General features: G+C 34.0%; 2 protein-coding genes across 3 annotated transcripts; both read left to right on the top strand.

Moving 5' to 3' along the window:
* The first annotated feature begins 23 nt into the window (after positions 1-23).
* LOC105114148 (proline-rich receptor-like protein kinase PERK9) lies at positions 24-23,911 on the top strand. Of its 2 annotated transcripts, XM_011010613.1 has the most exons (9): positions 24-33; positions 18,194-20,010; positions 20,423-20,833; positions 20,920-21,006; positions 21,479-21,549; positions 21,637-21,713; positions 21,950-22,097; positions 23,184-23,345; positions 23,454-23,911. In XM_011010613.1, exons 2-9 carry the CDS (start codon positions 18,822-18,824, stop codon positions 23,622-23,624), a joined length of 2,316 nt encoding a protein of 771 aa, XP_011008915.1. In that variant the 5' UTR covers positions 24-33; positions 18,194-18,821; the 3' UTR covers positions 23,625-23,911. The 2 variants fall into 2 exon arrangements, with proteins under 2 accessions (XP_011008915.1, XP_011008906.1); XM_011010604.1 differs by lacking the exon at positions 24-33 and having other exon boundaries at positions 18,056-20,010.
* Positions 8,272-27,600, top strand: LOC105114161 (probable calcium-binding protein CML15). Its single transcript, XM_011010625.1, has 2 exons — positions 8,272-9,072; positions 26,686-27,600. Exons 1-2 carry the CDS (start codon positions 8,990-8,992, stop codon positions 27,218-27,220), a joined length of 618 nt encoding a protein of 205 aa, XP_011008927.1. The 5' UTR covers positions 8,272-8,989; the 3' UTR covers positions 27,221-27,600.
* Positions 27,601-27,801: the final 201 nt, after the last annotated feature.

Below are 27,801 nucleotides of genomic sequence, written 5' to 3'. Positions count from 1 at the left end.
GGTCCGTTGAAGTAGTTAAAGTTGAGAGAAGAGGTTTTAATATATAATTTATAATATTTTTTAAATAAAAATTATTAAGTTTAAAACTCGTATAAATTTATATTATTTTATGTTTAATTATTAAATCAACAAAATTTTAATATCATATTATAAAATTATTTTAATTTAATAATTTAAATTATCAAATAAAATTTTAAAATATAATTTTTATTATTTTTTATCAGCAAAGCATATAAAAATACGCTAAAAATGCAAAACTAAAAAGGAAAATAGACATGTACAAGGACATTGGCTGATGATATCTCTGAGCTTGTTGAATGCGTGCAACCCGTGTAAAGCAAGATAAATCAACAATCACACGATGTGACTTGTGATATTGAAAAATCATAGACAAATATAGGAAAGTGGAAGGGAAAAGCATTGTCGATGTATATCGATTTTAATGCAAGAAACGTGAAAATCATGCAGCAACAAGCAAGATAAATCAACCTGATTCAACTTGAGTAGATGCATGTCACATAAGATAATAGGCACTAAGATTTGTATTATTTTTTTTATGGGTTTTCTTTTTATAAAATCTAATCCTAATTGCTTATTGCATTAAGCAAACATATCACAACTCATACTAGAGAGGTTTCTTATCCAGAGAGATACCGACAGAATTGGGCATGCTACATTATTAATATACATATAAAAAGACAATCCTATTACCATGACGGGCTAACTGCCTAGTCATTTTATCAATTACGACATGCAAGGCATTATATATCTATGATAAAATAAAATAAAATTGGGCACCACTTGTAGGGAGATAATATATGTACATAAAAAAATCTAAATTGCAAGGAGTTTTCGCTATATCTCTAAGTATAGATTATTATAAATTACGATAATAAAATTTATTTGGATGATGCGTAATGTTTTAGTATTGTCATGTTATCTTTTTTATTATTTATTTAAAAAGCTATTAGTATATATTTCATATACTCTATTAAGCGGGCAGTGCTAGCTCTGAGTCATAATAAAGATGCATGATACGCCTCTTAATGGTCAAATCTAGTTTTTTACCTTTTAAATAGATGTACAAGCATGCTATTTTTTACATGGTGCAATATATAGAAACATTTCATGGTTGAATTGCAACCAATAATCAATTATTTGTATTTTTTTTATTTCTCATTTAAACTAAAATGTACATTTGTTTTTTGTTTATTTTATTGTTTGTTTGGATTTGATATAATCATCAAGTCTAAATATGTTGGATATGGTATGGATATCAAATCCAAGACATAGGGTATAATATAACTGTTAGACCTTAAAATTTATAAAAAAATACTTTATAAATAATTTAAATATTTTATTATTATTTTTTATAAGTTTTTAGATCTGTTATTTCAAGAAACTTATACCATTGAGATGTATCGTAATTATGAGATCCCAAAAACTTAAAATATTTTTTTAATATTTTAAAATAAGTAGCTGCAGGACGCATGCTAATGTAATGGTATATGTAATAAAAGGAGGCAGACCCGTGTGATGTGACTTTGGATTTGTGCACCCACCAAACCATTTTTGTTGCTAGTACAACCACACATTTAGTCAACAAGGAATGAGATACCAAATGGAAGACCTTGTTTTCCTCATGGGCGGGTCCAGTGATCAACGATCGGTGGGCAAATCATCCCAACAAGCTCACTTTCAATCTCTGCCTCAAAAGCCTCGTCGGGGAACCTTGCAGCAAACGAACATGGGCAAATTTATTACGCATGGATCCCTTCAGATTCGTATAGCAGGTTCAGCTACTAACGGGCGTGGTACCTCGGAAATAGGAAGAAATCTCAATTATCTGGGTGTTCTTCTGTTTTTTATACAAAATAGCACATGTTAGAAACAAATTTGCAAGAGCATCACAGTTCAAAAAAAATATTTATATAGGATCACACCTCAACTGGCTGTGCTCCTGGGAACAACGACAGCGTATTAAAATCTTGAACCTATAAAAGAAATAATTAAAAGAATTGTGTTATTTCTTATATAAACTGATTAGAGAGTCAAGTTTGTTGATTTTTCTAGTAAAATTTGATGACCGAGTTAAAAGTAATATGTTTTTCGTTGAACGTGCTGTTTTACCTGCCATGTCTTTTACTGACTTTGTCTATTTGATATATATATACATACAAACATATATATATACATACATACATACATACATACATACATATATATATATTTGTTAGATTTTTTACACTATCCAAACTCAATAAATTCATATCCAATTAATCATAATCACCATCATGGTAATCCCATCTCAATTATTAGATTCTCTTCTAATAACGCATACTGGTTGCGTAAATGAAAAAAGTGCAATTATTAGCATTCTATGGCATGTAAAACAAGTAATATTGAAAATTCAAATGTCTACTAATCTTGGTGATGTGAGAGCATCCACGCATGTCCAAAAAGGTCTATTTAAATAAAAAAATAATTACATCTGACCCACGGAAGGTTGAACCTTTACAACGCGTGTATATTAAAAACGACAGATGTGCTCCTGGAGAATTTTCCATGTATCGTGCACGTATGCAAGACTCGATGTCAGGCGATAACGCCACTCCCCAACAAGCATACAATTAACTAACCTATGAGTTTTCCCAACAGACAAGATTCCAGTGCATCCGGGCTTAATTTATTTTTTTCTCTTTAATATTGCTAGACTTTTATTTGAGAATGAGCATTCGAATAATTTAGATAAAAATTCGCAATTTGAAGTGATTATATGAATGTTTTTTACCCAGTTTGTTTTATCCAATCGAGTAATTCAAGTCATTTGATAACCCAAATTTTTTACCCAAAGAAAATTACAAGCTCGTAAATTTTAAAAATATATAAATAATAAATTACCCAAAAAAATAACACCGGAAAATGTCAATTACATAAAAGATCTAAAACAAAAAATTATAATTAAAAAATTGAGAAAGTGACGCGCATGCTTCCTGCAAAATCTGAAGACAGGCTTATCTTGAAGTCTTTTGAGAATAACCATATTTGGATTGGACGATCATTATTGTTCTGTGATCTAAATATTTGTGGGCAAAGGGGACAAGAAGCTTAAATTCATGACAGTGTGTTGCCTATGACTGACGCTGATACTCTCAGATTCTCTACATCATTTTGCTGTGCTGGTTCCCCAGTTTAGATCTGGTAGATCATATGGCTGTTTTTATCTGCTTTTGGTTTACATGTTCTTTGCACTTCCAATTAGGCTGACCAAAAGAAAAGCAATTTTTTCTGCAATTACACTGTTCTGTTCGGACTTTTCTGCAATCTAAACTGCTATTGCTATTGCATTATGCTCCAAATCATCTTTTGGGTGATGAGAAACTTCAAACCTGGTCAATCTATAGCTGACATACTGCTGGTTTTGATGGTTCTGCGTTGCCCGACTCTAGTGTTGATGTATCTGCATGGGTTTGGCCTTTGGGTTCAGTTCATTTAGTGTCTGCACTGCTTCATTTTTCTTTACTACGTTTCAAGATTTTTTGCTTCTGTCAAGTTGGCCATGATTGTTTACTTTTGTGATTTCTTGCTAATAACCACAAGCCACAAATCTTCTTTCACTGTTCATGGTGAGGTTTCTACATGTCTAGTTCTTCAGTGATCTCTCTGTATTCTCCAAAACTTTCGTCAGTTAGAAGTTTCAAGCACTGTACTATATACATGATGTCTTCTGCTATATATTTTGTGCTTCTGGGCATACTGCCGCTACTGTCTGTGGAATATGGCTACGGATATGTTCAGATGAGAGGCGGAGAGTGCCGACATACTCAAAATGGTGTGCTGTTGAAGAAAAGGAGATCTCTTTCTAGTTCTGTAGGTGCTTCACGCCATGGAAAGGCCAAGCCTTTCATCAAGAAGGGGTTTCGCTGTTATGCAGCTATTTTTAGGATTCTCATCTTGCACAGTGCACTCCAAATTTTGTTCTTTAATTTAATGCCCTCTTGTCCGTAGCCAATATTGTTGATCACTTGATCTGCTACTTCTTTTTCTCTGCTTTAGCCTCTGGTTCTAGGAAAGGAGATTCGGCAAGTCTATATTAATTGACTTAATAATTATTGACCTTGCCTTTGTTTCCAAGAAAATCCCTCGTTTTTATCGTAAATTAACAATAACGGAAGAACAATTAAAAGAAGAAAAAAAAGAAGACAGCAGAACAGAAATTGCAAAACAAACTATATGCCGAATAATAAAAGAAGCCACGTAAACAAAATTCTAATTCAATATTGCCCCAGTAGACATAACTAATATAGTACCAAACAACAGGTAGAACTAATGTTGAACAAATCGTTTTGAACCTTCTATGCAATTAGTTTCCTTTCTCTCTCTTTTGCTTTTTTTTCCCTTCCTTTTCTGCTATTGAACAAAATCTGAAAGATGGATATAGAATTCGACGGCCTTAGGCCTCGTGAAAGTTCGAGACCAAGCTCTCATGCGTATAGAACGTTTTGATAAAAAAATCTCAAAGTAAAACAGAGCCGTTTTCCTTATTTTGAACTGAACATGTTACTTGCTAGTGTATGGTGTGAACCTCTTTCGACGGCGTCGAAGAATTTAAGATGAACATGTTTCTATACTGTACTGCTCAAGCCTAGCAACACGATCACTTCTGCCGTTCCGACTTCTAATACACGTTTTTCAGGAAGACAAGTAGATAAACATGACAAACCAGGGCTGATGGTCTCACGTCAAGTAGTAGTTAGATGCTTATTTGAGGTTGATCTGATTTACATTAAAAAAAAAAAAAAAGTTTTATGTCGGAAAAAGTAGTTTTGTCTTTTGTAACTTTAAAAAACTTGGATGCTAGGAATTGGAAAATGGCGTACAGTATTTTGATGCCATTAACCTGTCCTCGTCATCCAAGTAACTTGTTGTAGCAATTTTATTTTAGTTTCTAAAACGCAAATTGGTGCAATGATATCCTGTAACTTTTATTTATAGCAGGATGAGCAAAAAAAACTGAATAATAAATTAAATTGAGAAAGCTAAAAAAAAACCAAACTAACTAATTAAAAAATTATAAAATAAATATTTCTAATTTGATTCAATTTTTAAAATCTAAAATTAATTGAACTAAACTAAATCAATCAGGTTCAACTAAGTTAGCACTAGAAAAAAAAAGGAATAAATAGCATATTTTCTTTAAATCAGCATTCTCACTTCTCAACTGCCCCCTCTCCTTACCCTCTGTCTTTCATCTCTCAAATTTATCTTCTTTTCTTTTATTTTCTTTATTTCTCATCTCATGCGATAGGGGTATACAAAGAAAGGTTTAAGAATTCCATAGTCGTGAGGCTATCCTATTTCAAAATTTTGTAAGTAGTATTCAAAATACTTTTAATTGGCACTGACTTTCATCTAATTCCAACGATTTCTATTTCTAACTACTCTTAATTCACACTTTCCGGAAAATTTCAAAACCTTAGAAAAAAAAATACTAAATCAAGATCTATTCTAATTGAAGGGGTGCAACAGCACCTTAAGCTTATTGGGCTTGAAGAACAGGAAAGAGTAGACTAGCTAACCTAACTGCAAAGAAAGCAGTCGCAGTTGGGGATATCTTTTTTGTTTTGTTTTGTATTTTTATTTTTGCTGGGTTTAACTTCTAGGCAAAGATCTATCACAACAAAAATTAAAGTTGATTTTATGAAAAATAAAAGCAAGTACATAAATAAAAATATTGAAAAATATAGTTAATAAAAAGCCCAAAAAAAACTTAGCCGGAATAATTTCTGTTTTCACCAATTTAAAAGGGAAAAAATCAAATCCAACCAAATCAAAATTAACTAATTTGAACTAGTTTTTGATTTGACTCGATTTAAAATTTAAAAATAATAATTTTAATCTAATTATTTATTTTTATTCAAAATCAGACTGGAACAATAATTTTCAGCCCTAATTTATAGCAATTTTATTCTAACTGTCAAACATAATTGCAAAAGTAACAGAAATGTCAAAGGTTCCATATAAATTAAACCTCCCAATATGGTTTGTTATTCAAAAAGTTTACGCAACATTAACTCTATAACAAATCTATTTTCCGTTATAATTTGTTTATTTTATGGATGATTAGATGGGTCCAACTGCTATGGTAAAAAAGGATGGATCATTGATGAGATACTTGCTTTTCTGCCAATCTAATCTATTCTTTTGTAGCTTGTATCTCCTTAGGTAGATCAAGGTGTCTCCTTGTCGTTATCTGCAAAATATATTCTTTTGTAAATTTATATCTTGTACCTGGTGCATGTGAAATTAACTGTTTGTTATTTATAAAAGATCTTTTATATATACACACGAGGATTTTTAGATATTTTAATAAGTATTTTTTGAAAAAAATAAACATAATATTTATAGCATATGAGTTTTATATTTTGATAAAGCAAAAAAATTCAAAGAATTATTTTATTTTTGTTATATTTTAAGTTATATATTATTTATAATAACAAATCATATAAAAAATTAAAGAGCCCTTATGGAGATCTTAAAAATTTACTGAAGAAATGTAGCTAAACAAGGCATCTAATTGCATTAAAGATAAAACTAGACAAGCTCAGAACCCATAACTATTGGGTCCAAGCAGCACTTGAACCCGTGTTTTTTTTAGCCGTCGGCGGTTTTGAGCGAATCTTCACAGCTATTACAGCTAAAGAAAATTCAGGATATCTCAAGGCAATTATTTATTGTTTTTGTTTTTTGTTTCTGGTGCTAACAAAAATTATTTATTGTGAAATGCAAGTTTATAGAAGCCCGAGGTAAAAAATAATATATAAACTCTGAGCTGGGCTTTCCATTTAGTTTTTTAGGCTGGATTTTTGCATACACTGACCGATTATCTGAAGAGAGAACATATATAAAGGCTCTAGGAGGTTCTTATAGAAAAGGAATTAATATATATAATCTTGTTATGAATATTTTTTTTATTATTATTAATAAGATGTTTGGCTAACTTATATATATTTTAATTAATTTTATAAATTTTAAAATTAATAATTATATAAATTTTTAATAGTTATTATATTAGTAATTACAAGACTCAAACTTCAAACTATAAAAAAATAATTTTTTTAATTTTAAATTCTTAACACTAAACCACCCCACTAGGTTATGGTATGTAGGGTTTTTTTTTTTTTTAGATTAATGTGGATGTTCAAGTCAACTTGCGCGCATCACGATTAATCCCACGAGCCCTGAAATTAATAACCATATAAGTCTTCAGTGGTTATCATATGAGCAATCAAAGACTCGAATCTAAGACCACAAAAAAAATAAATCCCTTAATTCTAAGTGTTTACTAGTTAGCCACCACCTAGATGGTCATGGTTGATATGTAGGTTTTTTAATTTAAAAGGCAGTGGACGGTTGCATGTAATTAAGTTGACGATAGAAGTGAGGGAAACTAATAAGGATCCACTTGTGAATCTCTTCAAAGATTGGGGTCTCGATTGTAACTTAAAAGACAAGTCGATGAATGAGCGGGATTGGTTCACTGGATTGGCGCGTCTCCGCATTCATTGTATTTGTATCTTTGCCTGACAATCCCGACAAACCATATTTTTCCATAAACTCTTTTATAATTCTTTTGCATAAAAATTAAACTTAATCATAATTTTTCTCTTGAAGAAGAAAAATGATGCTCAGTCCACATAATTGCCAATTTTTAAATCGATAATAATTAATTCCACAGTTACGCGACACTGCAATGTCGATGCATATTACACCCATATATTTACGCAGCTGATCAATGTATTTTGTTGCTCGTCAATAGAAAATCGATATGAAACAATTTCTTTCTGTCTTTTTTTAAGAATTAAAATTAAGAGATTAAAAAAAAAATGGAAGTGTATGGAAGATAAACTATTACAGTGGGCGTCTGCAGGAGTGACAGCGAGTTAAAGAGAGGACATTCTTTTTCCGGTGTCTGAGACCAAGCAGAACACAACAGAAACCGAACATAAAAAAATAATGGTTGTTGATACACGGACTCACTGTACTCCTCACTGAGTTCACCTCACCTACTCCCTCCTCCCTTGCTTTCTTTAAACGGAGGCAGCCCATTTTCTTATACGAAGCTCCGAACCCAAGAATCGTTTTAGTTCGCTGTGAAAAGCTTAATTCGGAAGGGTTAGGATCCATGAGATCCGTTGAGGAGTCCCAATCTATGACGGGTAACTCACCAGCTTCATCGGCTATTGATTTCCCCACATTGTGCCATCGATTGAAGGTATGAATGAGAGTGGGAAAAGGATTGCTCTTCTTTTCTTAGAATAGATTGGGAAATGGAAAAGCATTCACCTTTTTCTTATTAACTATGAAACGGGGTTTCTTTTCCAGTTTAGAGCAGATAATTTGTGTCTGTGATTGATTAAGAAATTATGATTTTAGGTTAGAAATCAATGTAAGAACAAGATCATCCAATTCTTGTTCTATTCACTTTTTTATTCCCTAAAAGTTAGCAGCGATTTGGCTTTCCAAATTATAATGACTATAAGCTTAAGCAAATTTGTTGATATTGTTGGAGTAAAGGAGAGTAATTATTGAGTTGCCTTCTAGTTGATTAGTTTGTTAGGACTGGACTGGATTGTGTATGGAGGTCAGTGCAAAGACTGGATATTATTGTGTTTGTTACATTAAGTAGGCCTTCAAAAACTGGCATTTAAGGGCATCCCATTTTACCATAAATCCATGTGCATGTGCTGTACTAAGTGTTCTCACCGATGAGTTTATGCAAATTATGCTGTAGCTTGGTCTGCAGAGATTACCAGACTACTGTTGTTGTGCTTTAAGAATTATAGTGAAACCTTGCATGATGGAAATCGAGTGGCCCCTGTACCTGTAATTGAAATCTCTATCATAAATTCTCAGCCTTGACAATGTAACGTGTTTTAGAATTAGTGTCTCCGCTACATGAGATAAACATATATTCAAGTGGCTTGTTATGGTACAAAAGCCCCTCGAAGTTCTGCTTGTTTCACCTTTAAGCAACTCTGAAAGAGGCTGGAGCCAGTATTCCTTTCCTTTGTTTTTCAAATACCATGGGTGCGTACATGCTTGTGTATTTATGCCTTGTATACATATGCTTCTTAATGTTTTTTTTGTTGCACTTCTCTTTGCTTTGATCATGACCAAAATATTTGGTTCTCATTTGATTTATTTTTTTCTTTTTGCCTTTTTACTCTATGTGAGCCTGTTCTGATGTTGGTAAAGGTCTAGATTACATTTTAGAAATGTCCAATCTCTCTCTCTCAGATCACAAAACTGAAGGGATGGATCAACCATGGGATAAAGGGTCCTGAATCAATTGCTGACCATATGTACAGTATGCCATTGATGGCTCTGATTGCTGATGTTCATTTTAGTTCGCTGTGAAAAGCTGAACTGAGAAAGGTTGAATAGTTTATATCATGAGAAGACTTGTGTTTTTCTTTCTTTGTGTGCACTTTCAAGAAAGTCAATGTGTGTATTTACACTCTTGCATCATGTAATTCAAATTTGTAGACTGAAGGGCAGAATAGACCAATTTATAAATTATTTAACTACATAAATGTTATGATTAATTGGAAACAAATGGTTTGATGCCATGATAAGATACAAGGGAAGATTATTGGGCTTTAATCAAACAGGAAAGTCTTGGGTTATCAATCAGAAGAGAGGAGCCAGAGATTCAATTTGCTATTAGACTAAATCATTTTTTTGTCTTTTGAGGAGAATAGAGGCAGGATGGTGTTGGATATCTGATTAACTCTACTTGTTGATACTGTATCTAGCACCCATATAATTTACAGGTCCTTAAAAAAGTCACCTAATGTATTCCTGTAGTTTTCATTCTTAAAACAAGCCATTTTTGCAAATTTACCACTTAAATGAGCTTTGAGCGACGCTTGGTTGCCTGATATTTTGGACAGAGTAGACTTGTAGAAAAAGATGGTATTATGTTGGATTCTTTTAATTGATCAATATGGTTGATAAATGATATGTTATTCCCATTGATACAGGTTCATTTATGCTCTAATGGAAATTTACATGATTCTTTGAGAATGTGTAGGGCATGGATTTGGTGGTGGTATGGGCCTATGTGGGGGTGTGGGGTTATGATATTTTGCGTAAGCAAAATCATGTCTTGAATCCATAATTTTTTTATTTTTTGAAAATAGCTCCTTGCTGCCTAAATGGCTCGGTTTTTTTCTTGTACTGCTTCAGCCTTGGCATGTCATGAATAGATCACCACCTGAGGAGAAAAATGGACTAAATTATTGGAGAATAGATCTCTCACTTAAAACTGAATTTTGGCTAAAATTAGGAGAGCAGATATCAATGTGTTTCATGAGCACATTTGACACTGTTAATTTGTCACTATTTGACTCTTGTCAGGCCATAAAAGTAAAACATACAAGTGGATGCTCCAAAGCCATAATAGTCCACAGAGCATGCCCAAGCTTACACCTAACGAGTAAGAGAACAATGTGTCTGCAAATATTTATTTTGCAGTCAGAAATCAGAATCGTGTATTGTTGGTAATTGTAGGATGGGAGAAGAGCCCTACAACAACAGCATTGATTGGCGATTCTATTCCATGTTTGTAATAGTTCTCTTTTTATTTATCTAATTGAGCTTATTGTGTTTTACTTTTGCAAAATATGCACATGTATTTTGTTGGAGTTTTGAATTTTGAGTTGGGATTTGGTCTTTGATGGATATTGTTGGAGATATAACACCATCAAATGGTGTGCCTAAACAAGAAAAGAGTAGGCTGGAGCAAGCGGCTTTAAATGAAATGTGTTGAGTTCTTGGTGAACTGAGGGTTACTCAAATACTGACTATTGCTATCTTGACTTTTAGCAGTTTCAGCTTTGAGTTTTCTGGAACTAAATATTTTCATTTTTTCAGCTGAAGAGATCAAAGAGTTATGGGCGGAGTATGAAAACAATGCTTCCTTGGATGCCAACCTTGTCAAATACTTTGACAAAGTTTGAATTTTTGCATGATGCTATAAGGAAACAGGTCTATGGTTCCAAATGCTTCTTCAATTGATTTTCTTGCTATTGCAATGTGCGGTGAAACCGTGAAAGTCGGTGAAACACAGGACAGTATTCAAATCAAATGTGTTTGCCATGTGCGTCATATATCCTCATCTACTTTTGAATTATTGAGATGACCAGTCTTTTGGAAAAGCCGCAGGAAGCTGTTTCTGATGGCCATTATGTGTTAAGGATTAAGGGAATTATTATAAAGAAAATAAAAACGTTAAAGTAGTTTGGTTACTGCCCAGGGACTTCTTCCATCGATTGACATTGTGATCCTCCTCAGTTTGTGTTTGATATGTTCACCGGTTGCTGTTGAAATGTTTGGTGACTCCCTTTCTCTCTCTAGATGTTCACTCGGAAAACTTCCCAATGTTAATGCTATAAAGAGCTTCTACTGGAATAAACTTCAATGTGTTAAACCAATGTAGTTTTACGCTCTCCTGAAGCAAATCCATAAACCACATTTTCTTATAGTACTTGATTTACATTTATATTTGTATATCCCTTCCCATGTTCAATTCTTTGTTAGCAATCTAAAGTTCCAAGTCTCATGTTCAGGTTGAGATGATTTTGCAAGCATTGGAATATGAAATGGGTAGGTTATCTAACAAATTTAAATGTTCCGCTTCCAAGGAATTCTCATTCGATGTCATGTTTTCACAGAACACGGGAAGGTGTTGGATGAGTTTTTCTTTTCAAAAGCAGGTAGAATCTACTACTTGTTCATCTCGAACTCCATACGAACAGAGCTTTCTGATTATATAGTTTTACCGTGTCAAAATTTTTGTTCATGATATTCATACAGCCCTTTTATCTGTAGGAAAATTTCAAACTGTGATAGGAAAGAGCTGGGCAGCTGAGGTTTCTTCAAGAAGAAAATCTATTCTGGCCAGGATGCAAAACTGATCTCCTCGTCCATCCACTGATGTCTGTCTAACTGATACGCTCTCGTTGCAGCACCTGGTTTGGTTGTTGAGTATGGAAGGGTAACTGATGATATTGAATCCAGAGGTAGCCGAAGAGGTTCATTCCCGAGTCGTCACAGGGTTTGTCCTAGGCAACTAACGACCAAAGAGTTCTAATTCCAGAATTTAGTGTAACGACTGTTGTATCTAGTAATGCTTAAATTTCAAAGGAAAGTGTAATAATTTTTTTTTCTTGTGAAAAGTTTAGTAAGGGGTTGCAATATCATCTAAATGTTGTAGTAATTTCTGTTTTAAAAGTATTTTTAAATCGGTTTTCACTTGAAAAAAATATTAAATTAATGTATTTAAGAATTTTTTATGCTTCTAATTAGTTAGTGTTAAAAATAATATATATATATAAAGACATCTCGGGGCTCTTGCCCATGTTTATGTCTGCATAGATTTATTGACTCGTTAAAAGCTCAGTTGAGTTCTGAGTAGTCAAAGGAAATTGTTCGAAACAGGGTCCGCATCTTGTTTTTAAGCTATACGATGGCTTGCACGTGCAGCAGTGCACAGGCCTTGTTGCTGTGGGGGAGACGAGGTACCGAAAGTCAAACGTCTTGTAGAGTAGGTGCAATAGGCTAGTAGTTGACTTGATCCTATCATGGGTCGATCTCCAGCTGCATGCGGTTCTTCGAGGCTACAGAATTATGAACATTTCAGCATGAAAAATGCAAATAAATAGAGAAATTATATTGAAGCAAAATTTTTTGGTTAAATAACAGTTTTAGATGTTATGGTTGGGAATTGTGATATTTTATTAAATATTATGATAATGCACGGCAATATCAATTAAATATTATTATTAAAAGCTACGGTAATATTATAATTGATGTTATAGTTTACAAATCACTGTATGTATCTAATTAAATCCAGCACTAATCAATTGATTTTTTGCAAGGAAATTGCCAAAATTAAGGGCTTGAAATGATATTTTTTAAATCTAAAGACTCAATGATGAAATAGAGATTCTATGCTATTTAAAAGGAAAACAATCTCTTGAATCTTCTGTAAAAATTTAAATATAATTCAAGAATTTAATAAAAAATCATAATTTTTTTTGAATGATTGTGCAACCAAATCTTTTTTTAACCCGAAATGTTCTATTGTTTTATAAAAACATATATTAAGGTATTCATATAATTTATTTGAAGCAAATCTTCATCAAATTATAGTAAAATCATACTTGATTGCTTAGTATCACCTATAAAAAATATTACATGAACAATAATTTTTTAATATTTTAACTAAAGTTTGTCTTATAATCTATAAATTAAATATATATATATATATATATTCATAAAATATATTTTAATTTTTTATTTATTTATGATTCTTGTTAACCAATTATACAATTATATCTAATCTGTCTACTAATCGGTAATTATTATGCTTAAAAAAATTGTATAAATATTGCTAATATATAACAAGAAAATTATCTTATTAAATTTAAAAATATATTATTTTATAAAAAATTAAAATATAATCCATCAAAACTTTTAATTCATGGTCATGATTTTTTTTAAAAAATCATTCTTGGGTTTTTTAGCAATTCTATCGTGGAGGCCCTGAAGTGAGGGTGGTTTTTTTTTTTTTGTTGGCCGACAGATAACTCCGATCTCCCTTACTGGTTGCTACAATTGTCAGTGTCGCTAAATAACTGATACTATATTTACTAATGCCGGCACTCTCAATTAAGCCCTTGTTTATTTAGCCAAAAAAAACAAGAGGACATTTTCAGAAGTGATGAAATTTCATTAAACATAAAACAACAGTGCAGAGACATTTTTTAATGATGCAGTAAAATAATATCATTAAACTCAAATCCAACCCATGTATCCCTGACTTTTGTCACTATTGTACTGTAGCGACCCTTTTTCAATCCCCACCAACCCATGCCTGATTTTTTATTTATTTATATTTTATTTTTAAGATACATGTCAGAGTTATCCTTTTCTTCGAACTATCCACAGTTCCAAACCTACAAGTAAACAGTATAAACACATTCATTTGGAATCAATGGAAGTCTTTGTCAATAGTTCCTCGGGCCCATGTAGCAGCACTTCAAGTGATCCTTAATTGACCTATTCCAAGTGAAATCAAGACTTGAATATTGCCCGACTGGGCCAGAAATTCCATGGTTATTTATGGAAGATGCGATTGAAGGGAGGAAATAAATGGGCAATTAGCATTCATATTCCTACATCTTGATTTTGAGCACATTACATGATGTGCCTATTTTTGACCATACCCAGTTAGCAATTCATGTTTCAGACGACGCTAGCTACCGTTCCCTTATTTTCTCCCTTTTTACATGAAGTTTCTTGTATTCTCAAGTAGGTCATGTAAAATCAGAATTATGCATATTTAAACAATTATTTTTCAGACCTTTAATATGAATATTTTATAAAAGTTTGGACAATAAAAAAAAAACTCCGACTGTGTAGACTATTTACATAGAAGAAATAAATTTGCATTTGAAATAGTATTTCATGAAAATTTAATTTTTTTAAAATACTTTTAAATAAAAAAACATTCTAAAGTTAGAGGGAACCACTCTACCGATAGATTGCGGCACATCACCGTCGTTAAGAAAATCAACCTTACCACGCAACCCAATGGCTCCCGACATTTGAAAACTGAAGAGGCTGTCTCTTTTCTCTATACCGAGAAGCATTAAAGCTAAAAGAGAATGCACAATTTATTAGTAGCCATTAAAATAGACACTAGGCAAATATTAAAGCTCTTCATCCTTGCACCTTTTGTTTTCGAATTGCCCCACCCCTCCTCTTTTTTCAATCCTCTATTTTTTCTTTGATTCATTTAAAAAAAGTTGTTTCCAAACTTTTCTAATAGTAGGTTGGGTTATTTTTAACTGAAGAAATGGACTAAATTAAATTGAAATAACTTTCACAATAATTAATTTTAAATCTAAGCTAAGTTAATAGTTTTTTTCCAATCAACTTCGTATTTTTTTTAAAAAAAATTATATCCTTAAACTTTTTTTATTGGCTAGACATATTATTTTTAGAATAATTAAATTTACTGAGTAATGACAAAATAAAACTTATACAGTTTCATTTTAAATATAAACTAAGTAAGTTGTTGGACTAAGAGGTTTTTTATATTAATTTTATCCATATGCTATTTTTACAATTTATTAAAATAAGTTTGAATTAATTAAGTTGATTGGATTATATCAAAATAAATATTAACATGATTTAATTTTAATTTTAAATTAGATAAAATTTCATATAAAAAAATTTAAAAATCAACACGCTAGCCAGCTTCGGTAAAAATATCAAATAGTGATATTTTTTTGATTACGTTTAAAAGAAATTATCCGACCCTCGGATAGGAGCGCTTCCATGTAAACTATTTCATTACGAATATTAATGGTTCACTCGCACCGATTCAATAGGCTTTATGAACTAGGAGTTTGCTGGGTCTACAAGTCCCCACTGCTGTAGAAGTGCATGCATGAATCATGGACGCGTGTGTTCAAATTTACGGTTTGCTTGTCTATCTTCCTCCACCGACACTTTTTTTAATTTGATTAATCAAAGGCAATAAACTATTTATGTCCAGAGTCAAAACATAAATTAAGATTCAGTCAAACAAGCCAGGTTTGCCAGGCGAAAAAAGATTGCAGTTATTTTTGAGTATTGTGCAGTTATTTTTTAAAATATTTTTTATATTAAAATATATTAAAATAATATCTTTTTATATTTTAAAAATTATTTTTAAAATCAGCATATTAAAATATCTAAAACACAAAAAACATAATTTTTAATACAAAATTGATTTTTTTAAAACACGGTTACAGTCACATTTTTAAATCCTCGGTTGGTTTGAAGGCAATTGATTAAAGGAAAAACATGTATGGCGTGCGAAGGGGAGAAAAGTTGGAAAAGGAAAAGGGAGAAAGGCTAAATAGATTCCAAGGAAATGGCTAGTGTGATGAAAAATGGGGGAAAAAAGACGAGAAGAGGATTTTATTTTATTATAATATATGATTTGAGATTGTGTTCCAAACAACCTTTGATTGAAAATTTATTTTATGTGATTTAAAATTTATTTTTATAAAAAATAATTTTTAAAGATAAAATATATATTATTTTAATGTATTTTCTAATAAAAACACTTTTAAAAACAATTAACACCACATTCCTAAATATACTTAAAAAAAAATAAAAAAATGAATCACATTATTACAAGGGGACTAAGTCATAGTTATCAGAACATAATTGTTTAATTCAACATAAATTTATGGTAAAAAAGGATCATAACATGGACTTTTTCTAGAATAATATCAAAATCTATAGTTCTTTCATGGGGTCAAAACCTGGGAACATTAAACAAGTTGAATTTATCTTTGAAGTTTCACGGGATGGCCTCAATGATTGCACAAAACTGGGCCCCCACCACTCGTTAATATTTTGTCCACTTTGATCTGGCATTTTCCGCGGCGAGACCCCCCCCTCTTCAACCTCTGCGTCAGCCACAGTTTTTTCACCGGACAAATCTCCTGTTCACCACTCTTTATTCTCCCATCCACTTTCCGCTCTCTATCTTGTACGATAGCTCAATTTAAACTGATAACAGAGAGCATGTTGTCACATATTACAAGTTATTTTCGCACACGACACGGCCATTGCATCTGCGTGGTGCGAGATTCACATGGCTGTAGCAAAATAAATAAAGCACCGAAGATCGAATGCGGTGCAAAGACAGAAGTTTGCCCTATAAAGAAATGCGAATGAATGAAAAGAATATTTGCAGATACAGAAGTTTGCCCTATAAAGAAATGCAAATGAATGAAAATAATATTTGCAGATTCCACTGCATTAGAGGTGATACTTTACTCTGAGCATTCCTTTGTTCTCATCGGAAACACATTTCTAAAACAGAAAACAATGGCTTCTCTTACATTTACAAGATCAATGTTGATTTGTTATATATATATATATATATATACGGCATTACATGTATTATTTTAAGGGGGTGTTTGATGCTAGGATTCCACAGTGTTTTGAAATAAACGTATATTTTCATTTTAAATTAATATTTTGATGTTTTTTAATCATTTTAATATGTTAATGTTAAAAATATTTTTTAAAAGTAAAAATATTAAAATTTAACCTTCATCGCTGTCCAAAACACCAGTTAAAAAGCTATGAGAGCCATGTTGAATTAAAGTTCGCTTTGTAGTAATTAATTTCAGTCAAACTAGGGCACTATAAAAAAAGAATCCAAATGAACATGCAGATTACAGACCATTATGGATTAGTTTGCAGTATCAAACAAGGCCCGAAGACAAAAAAAAATCATTATCTGCGGGGAAGGTGGGTATCTAATCACATTTTGATTTTTTTTTTTTAATTTATCAAATCTATGTCATTTTAACATCTATAAATAAATAACTTTATGATATACAAAGATCCACCGAAGGAAAGTTCCTAGTTTCTAGAGAGTAACAATTAATTATGAGGGAATACCTTTTATTTCATCCCGAGCAATTTCTTTTTCAGTATGATAATAAGTTTCGCGCCACGTGTTATTATCTAATGTTCAATTAATTTAAAGAAAACGAAACAAAATTTCTAAATGTACAGAGAATCTAGTTAATACTCAGAAGAAAAGATCCAAATGAGAGAATCAGTTTGATAAAGCTATGGTTTTTAGTTGTTAATGTGATTTTAAAAAAAGTTAAAATTAAATATTCTAAAAATAATACATAAAAAAGTTATGATATTATCTTTCAGAGTATTATAAAACACTTGAAAATTACAATCATTATCCAACTAGCATTACCAAACAGTAATTGAAAAAAAAAAAAAAGAGCCTAAAGACATGGATGCTGATCCTTGAAGGTTAATAATGAAAAAGAGTCATAGGTTGATAAAATATATCATGGACTTGACGTTACCATGAAGCAAGTCCTAGGCTTTAATAGACCTTGACCTTTAATTTAATAATAACACTATTATGATGGAGACGATGATGATTTGAAAAATATGTGAATGTTTACTTTTCATGCTAAACAAAACTGCCTCATTATTCTTCAGCTTTGACGGTCTCTATCGACACTGCTCTGGATTTGAGACCCCACAATCCGTGTTCCTGATTTGAACTTCATATGTAGGTAAGACAGAGAGAGAGAGAGAGTTTTAAAGAACCAGCCGATATTGGCTGCAATGCAAATGACCTGAAGTAAAAGAAAGGTACGGTTTCTTGAGTTTTTAGCATCTGTGTTCTTGTTTGTAGAGTAATTAATGGTGCAAGTGTCGCTGCATTTGCCCGCTGAATGTAGAGGATCTTATCGGCGTTACTGGAATCAGTTTACTGATCGAAGTCTGGGTCTTTTAAATTCTACTCTAAATTTAGCAATTTGGGTGTTGCTTTAAAGGTTGCCTCTGTGAAGTGGCTTTGGTCTTGTTTGTGATTCCTGATCTGATTTTTAGCGGGTAAAGAGATTGGAAATCTGGGTTTAGCTAAAAACCCCGAAAGTGATTAGGGTCTGGCTCCAAAGAGGTTACTGTGATTTCAAGTATGAATGTTTGGTGACTTTTCAGAGCATGGTTGGTGAAGTTTTGGTGATTTGAATCTATCTTGGTTTTAAAATTTGTTCATTTTGGAGTTATTTCTTGAAATTGATGGGTGTGTTTTGATCAAAACCTTGCCTTTCGTACTGGAATTGGGAGAACTTTGTGAAAAGCCAATGAAAGTTTAAATTCTGTGATGTGAATTTAAAGTCGCTTAATCTGGAACTGTAGTGATGGCAACTGTATCTCCATCCCCAAATTCACCCCCCTCTGCTACTCCACCGCCTTTAAACAGTACACCACCACCATCCACTACTAGTTCACCACCACAAGCCTCCTCTCCTCCTCCCACTTCCCCACCTTCACAGCCCAATGCCAATCCACCAGACCCAAGAACCCCTCCTGCTTCATCACCACCACCCCAAACCCCTCCTCCTGCCACACCATCAACCCCTCCACCACAACCACCACCTCCTATGACATCACCTTCTCCGCCTTTATCCAGTAGTGATCCTCCATCAAACTCCAATTCTCCTCCACCACTATCAGCAACTCCGCCCGTGGGCTCACCTCCACCACCACCACCACCATCTAATCCGCCATCAACTGCATCTCCACCACCACTGTTGAATCCACCTACAAGTTCCTCTCCACCATCACCATCAACAACACCACCTCAAAATTCTCCACCACCATCATCGACACCACCACCTCAAAGTTCATCTCCACCACCGCCTCAAATCTCATCTCCACCACCATCACCATCACCGCCACCTCAGAGTTCACCTCCGCCACCATCTCCGCCATCTCAGAGTTCACCTCCACCACCATCAACACCGCCACCTCAGAGTTCACCTCCACCACCATCAACACCGCCACCTCAGAGTTCACCTCCATCACAACCCTCATCTAGGCCACCTCAAAATTCACCACCACCACCTCCTCCGACCCCCCCACCAGCATCCTTGTCACCTCCTCGAAGATCACCTCCACCACGAGCATCAACTCCACCTGAGAATTCACCACGTCCACCAATTTCAATAGCCCCTCGTCCCAGTAATGTGCCCCCACCTCCTAGGCTTACTCCTCCAACTTCTCCTCAAGCAACACCTGTCCCATCAGATTCCAATCCACCAGCATTGTCACCGCCAAAAATAAGATTGGCTCCGCCTCCACCCGCACTTGTGTCCACGCCATCACCCACGAACAATACCGCCTCTAATTCACCTGGAAGTTCAAACTCCACAGGTAATGGGGGCATCGGTACTGGAGGTATGGTGGCTATTGGTGCAGCAATAGGAATTATAATGCTCAGCCTTGTTGGACTGGCTCTCTGGTGCATGAGGAAGCGGCGAAAAGAGATTTCTGGACTCAATGGTGTTTATGTTATGCCATCTTCTTTGGGCTCTTCTCCAAGATCAGGTGTTTATTTTAAACGGCATTTCACCATTGCTTCTTTAGCTTGTTATGACCTTTCTCAATAGTGCCACTCCTAGTCACTAGGTAACGCAATTAGGAATTCTGCCAAGAGGGTCCCAAAACTTCTGTTGGTGTTTATTCTCATAAATTGATTTAACTTTTGCCAATTGAACTGCATCTGACATGCAATCAAATGTTCGAGAGCATATTTTCTTAACATATAAAAATGGCAAAACTAAATCATATAGTCATTTGGATCTTATAAAAATACAGATAATTGGTTAATCTATTCTGATTTCTCCTATTAAGAAGGTAATCTATTCTTAGCAAACTTGCATTTAATGAGATTGCTGCTAAGCACTTTGAATGAGATTGTTGACAAGAACTCTGAAGTTTTTCAAATTTGCGCCCTCAGGTTCAACTTTCACAAAGACTCATTCTACGGCTCCCCTAATTGCAAGTGGTTCTAGCAGTGATTGTGTTTCTTTGCCAACTGAATCAAGCGGATTAGGTAATTCAAGGCCTTTGTTTGCGTTTGAAGAGCTAGTCAAGGCGACAAATGGGTTTTCATCCCAAAATCTTTTGGGAGAAGGTGGATTTGGTTCTGTATACAAAGGTTACCTTCCAGATGGGAGAGACGTGGCAGTGAAACAGCTAAAAATTGGTGGAGGGCAAGGTGAGCGAGAATTTAAAGCTGAAGTTGAGATTATTAGTCGCGTACACCACCGCCATTTGGTTTCTCTAGTGGGCTACTGCATATTTGAGACCCGAAGATTGCTCGTATATGATTATGTCCCTAACAATACCCTTTATTTCCATCTTCATGGTAAAGCTACAACTTATAGATGAGATTTGGCATGTCAGTTCATAAAAATGATCATCAGTCATGCTTGTTGGTCTTTCTTTCTGTAGGGGTGGGTGGGCTGGCTCTGGATTGGGCAACACGTGTTAAGATTGCTGCTGGAGCAGCTCGGGGAATAGCTTATCTCCATGAAGACTGTTAGTATTTCAAATCTGGATTTTATTAGCTAGATAATGTTCACATTCACTTCCAAAATTAGCTCAAGACATTATTCACCTGTTTCTTTTTCAACACTTGGCAACTGCTTTCCTTTACTCTATTCTTGTTATTGAAAGGTTAAGCCATCCATCCGTACCCACTCTTCATTTTCAAAAGTTGTGATCCAACTTTCAGTAATAAAAAACAAGTATCTAATAACCGAATGCAATTTGACAATATTCTCATCCTTAAAGCACATACAGAATTCTACCTCAATCAAGATTAGTATGAAAATATTAATTTTGGTACTACTGATGATCTAGAGTTAAGAACATGTAAATAAGAACTCCAGCCATATAATGTTCATTGATAGGTGCACTATTTCCTTAACGCTAGAATAATGAATGGGTTTCCTTATTAGACTACATATGGTGTAGGTTTTATTCATTTGATTTACTATTATCTGTTCAGGTCATCCTCGGATTATTCACAGGGATATTAAGTCGTCAAATATTCTCTTAGATAACAACTATGAAGCTAAGGTATGCACAATTTTCCCTTTTTAACATTTGTTTATGATTAGTTTCAATTAGATTGTGGTTTAACTGTTTCTAGATTTTAATTTGCAGGTTTCAGACTTTGGGCTTGCCAAATTAGCTCTTGATTCAAACACTCATGTAACAACTCGTGTTATGGGAACCTTTGGGTAAGAGATCATCTATTATTTGCTTAAATACCTGCCACTAGAGGGTCACCGAGGGGCACCCCTATTCTCTCTCTGCCCTTTTTTGTGTGAGCAGGGAGGGTTTCAGCCCTTTTGGGCAGTCAGGAGTTGATGGGAATACTATTTTCAAAGTTCAGCTGTATTTGGTTTTCGTTTCCTGTGCAATGAACATATATCAGCCATGTCTATGTGCATCTAATGTTTAATTGATCACTCAGATACATGGCCCCTGAATATGCATCAAGCGGCAAATTAACAGAGAAATCTGATGTATTCTCATATGGAGTTGTGCTTTTGGAGCTAATCACTGGACGGAAGCCTGTGGATGCATCCCAGCCCATGGGAGAGGAGAGTCTTGTTGAATGGGTAAGTTGTTTATGCACCCTGGCTAGCATTCTGCTTCTGGACGATAGACTTATTCAATTTTCACGAATTGTTGATTGTTAACTGGAGCATGCATTAAGATACATCCAGATCCAATAACCTAGTTGCAAGTAATAAGGACTTGATCTTAGCATCCCTCATCTGCTGAGCAGATCTAACCTAAAGGTTTGCCTTTTATTTCAGCATGCATAAATGATAAATTCAATTATATCATTTATCCTGAAGTTTCTGGTTATATCGATACAGCTTAGTTTGAGTCATGTAATTTTTTATGCTTTCTGTTATGTGTTTTTCTTCTCACTGCTTAGTTTTGATATGAGAAGATGTTTCTGAAGTTGCTACATTTGTTAGAAAATTAGTTACAAAGATAATAGAAACATGGTTACCTTCTGCTCGAAACACTACTAGCTTCTCACATTTGAATTGTGGATAGATTCAGTGAAAGGTTACAAGACCTGTTCTGAACTTCTTTTATATTCCCATGGTGTTTGATTCAGGAACAGGTGTGCTTATTTTAGAAATAGGTTGTTTGGAAGATTTGCTTGTTGAGTGGATGTTATTCCTTGGTGTATGCAGGGTGGGGGATCGGGGTTCTGTTGAGTTTTCTGGAGCTCCATTGATTTCGTGGCCTGTGGCCTCTAATCATGTATAGATTTTATACTGAAGAAAATAACTCAGTACATGGAAAATTAAAAGCATTCCCAGATCTAGGACTAATCTTACTGAACCTTGATTTAAATTCAGTGCATAATTATGATATTCCTCAGTGCAAGAATAAAAAAAGAAGAAGTAACCAATGAAACAAATGTACTGAGGTGAAACAATGTTTTGTCTTGAAAGATTCTGTCTTGATGTTGTTTCCTCTTGTCTGTACCTTGTGGTGGAGAATACGTAATCCTGCTTTTTTTAGTTTTCTTTTGTTCTCTTTCCAGTAATTTTTTTTTGGAATGTATAGAAAGAAAACTGAAAAATGCACATGTTGAAAGAAATAGAAGTGTTGAACTGGTATTTGACTTTCCACAATTTCATGCTGAAACTTTTCTTACCAAAAGCATACCTTTCTTCCAGGCTCGACCTTTGCTAAATCATGCACTAGAAAATGGGGAACTTGAAAGTTTGGCAGATCCAAGGCTCGAAAAGAACTACATTGAAAGTGAAATGTTCCGAATGATTGAGGCTGCTGCAGCCTGTGTGCGGCATTCAGCTTCTAAGAGGCCACGGATGGGACAGGTAATTGCAATTTGATCACTGAACTAGCTGAAAATTCTTGTTTCTCCATTAAAAGTTCAGATTTGGAGATTTTAGGTGTATTTCTCTAAGCCGGCCTATGCTTCTCAGGTTGTTAGAGCTTTTGATACTTTAGCGACAGCAGATCTAACCAATGGAATGAGAGTGGGAGAAAGTGAGTTATTCAACTCTGCACAACAATCTGAAGAAATTAGACTGTTTCGAAGGATGGCATTTGGTAGTCAAAATTACAGTATAGATTGTTATAGCCTGGATAATTAAAGAGCACATGGTAAATAGTGTTAGAGGTAAATTCATCTATGAACAGTAGGATTCATGAATTTTGAGATGGAACATATACAAGCTCACGATGTACAGGTTGGTCTCTGAAATGAACTTTCTCCTGTAGGGGTTGGATTTCAAGCCCTTGATACTGGTAGCTAGGTTATTTTAATTTTCCCACGTCACAGGTGCTGTAATTCTTTCTTCTTGTAACTAGCGTCTGCAAATTTTTGTTCTGAACAGTATTTTTTGTGTTAATAAAATCTCGATTCAATTTTGTCCATTCATCTTGAAGCATGTAAGAGTCGTGCCACACTCTCAGGTGACTCTTGCCATTTTCTTTTGTATTCCTGGTTCCATGCCAAACAGCTTACATTCTCGTGGATAACAAAGTAATGAAGAATGAATGGTGTGAATATCTCCAGTTATACATCTGATGCAAATGATGATTGCACCGGTACAGGGTGGTGCTGATGTGACTAGTTATAGTGTGTCACAAGCACTGATCGGGATCAAATGAAGTGTTAAATAAAGAAAGCCACAGTGAAAGACTCGAAATCTGGGCTTATTGATCTCAGCTCGGTGACAATGGCTTCTATCCCATGTTTTGAAGCGTCAGGAGGAGCTAGAGTTTTGGAAGAATGAAAACACACCATTATTATTGCCAATTTACGAACATATACGAACATATCCATAATCAAAATTCCATATGGTGCTCTCACCATTAGCATATTTTGCTTTTAACGTGCCAGTCAATCCCAGAGGGAGTCAAGAGAGCAGACATCTATACAATGATGACACCAATCTTTCGTTTACTGGGTTTAAATAAAACAATGAAAAGAATTTAGATAGATCCAACTATAATTTCACTCCCCTTCTGTGTTTGCTGGTCTGGGAGGACAAATATGGTGATTTTCTAAGAATGTTCAACGCTGCATTCATTGTTTAATGTGTAATGCTATAATTTTCAATGATTAGCATTGTGGATTGTGGGGGAGGATGAGAATCTTTTCAGATGGGTTTGATTAATTATTGGTTTTATTAGCAAACTCAGTTTTGATTTCACGCCCTGAATGGTTTTCACTAGTGAACCACTGAATTCTCTCCTCAATTTGAACACTGAACAGAAGCGATAACTTTCAAACCTTTGTGCTCCCAAAGCCAATCCATTCAAAAACTAACCTTCCCGTGTCATCCAAGTTACTATTTATTTTTAAATGTTTTTGATTTTTTTAAGCTTTAAATTATTTTTTATATATATAATTTTAGATTGTTTAAATACACTAATGTTAAAAATAAATTTAAATAAATTTAAAAAATTATTATTTTAATATATTTATAAATAAAAATAATTTCTAGCACACTCTAGATGAATCTTTAAATCTCTCTTTGTTAGAGTTTTATCAGCCATCCAAACTTGCCAATGCTTTCACAAGAAATTATCTTTCTCGTTGCCTCCTGTAAATATTATTTATTGACTAAATTAAATTACATTATTATTAATTTAATTAAAAATAATTAACTAAAAGATAATGAAGGGTTGCACTGCAGCTATGAATATGCTAGCTATGATGCTAAAAAACAGTCATCTTGAGCCATGTTTGCTAATTAACAACATCCTTATACAAAGATCAAATTAAATTAAAATTAAAGTAATTTCTTACAAACGTGAATTCATTCTGGTCCTCAGGGCTCAAGGTTTATATAGAATGGTCCCTAAAATTTATTAGTGTTAACATGAGGCCCGTGTATGTAGAAGGAGTCAAGGAGTGGGGAGAATCAATGAGAGAGAAGGGAGGAGAGAATCATAATTTTCTAGTTCTTAGAGTTGATTAAAAATATATTTTGAGGTTTAAAAATAGTTTTTAAATATTGATGGGATGATTTAAAAGTAAAAATAGTATAGAAATTGGGTTTGACTTTTGAGGGTCAAAACTAGCGGCTACCGATTTTTCGTCGAAACAGTCATCAAAAGTTCCACTTCTTGCTGATGACACGCTGTTCACCTCCGTTCTTGTTTTTTTTTACGCCGAGGCCATGCGCATCCCGCCGACGAAGCACGCGAGCCCTGTTGTCACACCCTGACCCCACTTTCCTTCTCTTTTTTTTTTCAATTTGTTTTTTTTCCATTACTACTATTTTATTAAAATAAATTTATTTCAATAATTAATAGTTGTTTTGTGATTTTTTCTATAGACCCACTAATCAAAATTAAGCCCTTTAATATTTTCTATGATTAATTGTATTTTTTATTGATCAAGATCAAACGTATTAATATGATATATGTAAACGTAAACATAAAATAAACATATCTGTTAAATACTATAAGATACATATTAAATTAAAAACATTCACAATTAATGATGATTCATTCTAATTTTATTCACATAAATGTATTAAATTAATTAAAATACTATCGATACCAAATCTTCAAAAGATCAATCAATTTCTATTTTCTTTTAAGAGTATTTTTATTATTTTATCATACATTTTAATTATTTATTATTTTTAATAGTTGATCAAGTAACAAATTTTTTATCAGTTTAAATTATAATTAAAAAATCATTTTAAAAATATTCTTTCATGCCATATTCTTTTTATTTTGCTATATTGTGGTGCAATCTGAATTAAAAAAAAATATTTATTTATTCTCGACTAATTTTATAATAATTAATAGAGTATGAAAAGAGAACTCAACTCCCTTCAAAGCCGGTGTCAAGGTTTTTAGATGAATGTACAAAAAATACCATTATTCTGTTCCAGATACTTTCTTGTAATGATTCTTTTTGTCCTGAGAAAGATCAAAATAGAGCACAAAAAGAGCAAACATGGAGTTTTGAAAAAAATAAGGCAACGCCACCGCGAACCCACATGCCCCAACGTTCACAGAGAATATTTCAGAAACTTGACTGCGTTATTCCTTTGCTGGTTTTTACCCCCCACATAACACGGCAATGATATAACGCGGTTTTGGTTGAACCATTCCAGTTCAAAAGAAACAACACTCAATTAGCCCCGCATCCTTAACCAGCCAAAATACAGATTCCAAAAAAAGAAAAAGAAAAACTATTCCTTTCCTTTCCTTTCACCTCCTCCATTTCCATCCAGCCATGATGGCAGCCCTTCAGACCGATCAGCTCAAGCAGCTCAAGGACATCTTCATTCGCTTCGACATGGATTCCGATGGCAGCCTCACGCAGCTGGAGCTCGCTGCGCTTCTACGTTCTCTTGGCCTCAAACCTACAGGTGATCAACTTCATGTTCTGTTATCAAACATGGATGCTAATGGAAATGGTTATGTTGAGTTTGATGAGTTGGTCAGTGCTATATTGCCTGATATGAATGAAGAAGTATTGATCAACCAGGAGCAGTTGTTGGAGGTTTTCCGATCATTTGACAGGGATGGCAATGGATTCATTACTGCTGCTGAGCTTGCAGGATCAATGGCTAAAATGGGACACCCTTTGACGTATCGTGAGCTATCAGATATGATGAGAGAGGCTGACACCAATGGAGATGGTGTTTTGAGTTTTAATGAGTTTGCAAACGTCATGGCAAAATCTGCTGCTGATTTTCTTGGCATCAAAGTTCCATAGAGCCTGATCGATGATGGGTATGGTCTTGTTAATACATGGACATGGACGTGGCGGGGATCTGCAATATCCATTAATGTGTCATTAGCATTTTGTTCTCTGATGGGGATCTGCAATATCATTGATGGTTTGGCATGATCCGATGACCTTTTCCTTTCACGTATTTTTTTCTTTCATCTTTCTCGTAATTTCATGTGTGCGTAGATGTAATTCTTTTAAGATCTGGTCATAGGATACCTGTAAACAAGATGGAACGAGGAGAGACCTGAATCCCACTTGAAACATCGTTAACACAACTTGTAGATTGCATAATGTTATATTTATTGTAGTGGTTGGAATTGTCGACATAAATAAATAACATGAAAACGACATTTTGTCTACCAGTCCAAGATTTTCATTACTAGTTTTTCTGCTACATGACATTACTGGCGGCATCACCAATCTATGGAAGTTAGGAAACCGGCTGCCATATCATTCAAGGTCAACGTTCAGCATTTGAGAAAGCAATTTGGCCTCTGAATGCATGAAAACTGGATGCAATGATTCAATGGAAAAAGGGTAGTTGTTAATCTGTGTAATTGGAT

Source organism: Populus euphratica, unplaced genomic scaffold (assembly GCF_000495115.2).
Source record: "Populus euphratica unplaced genomic scaffold, PopEup_1.0 scaffold5.1, whole genome shotgun sequence".
In the NCBI taxonomy this organism is placed as follows: Eukaryota; Viridiplantae; Streptophyta; class Magnoliopsida; order Malpighiales; family Salicaceae; genus Populus; species Populus euphratica.
This window is presented reverse-complemented; position numbering and strand designations above follow the sequence as displayed.

What these genes read in the sequence shown, in the direction of transcription:
- LOC105114161 (XM_011010625.1), top strand. Translation starts at nt 8,990, where the DNA reads ATGGTACAAAAGCCCCTCGAAGTTCTGCTTGTTTCACCTTTAAGCAAC. An exon ending in AGCCAGTATTCCTTTCCTTT is followed by an intron (nt 9,073 to 26,685) that starts GTTTTTCAAATA and finishes AAAAAGAAAAAG; the next exon opens with AAAAACTATTCCTTTCCTTT.
- LOC105114148 (XM_011010613.1), top strand. Translation starts at nt 18,822, where the DNA reads ATGGCAACTGTATCTCCATCCCCAAATTCACCCCCCTCTGCTACTCCA. An exon ending in GGGCTCTTCTCCAAGATCAG is followed by an intron (nt 20,011 to 20,422) that starts GTGTTTATTTTA and finishes TTGCGCCCTCAG; the next exon opens with GTTCAACTTTCACAAAGACT. An exon ending in AGGAGAGTCTTGTTGAATGG is followed by an intron (nt 22,098 to 23,183) that starts GTAAGTTGTTTA and finishes CCTTTCTTCCAG; the next exon opens with GCTCGACCTTTGCTAAATCA.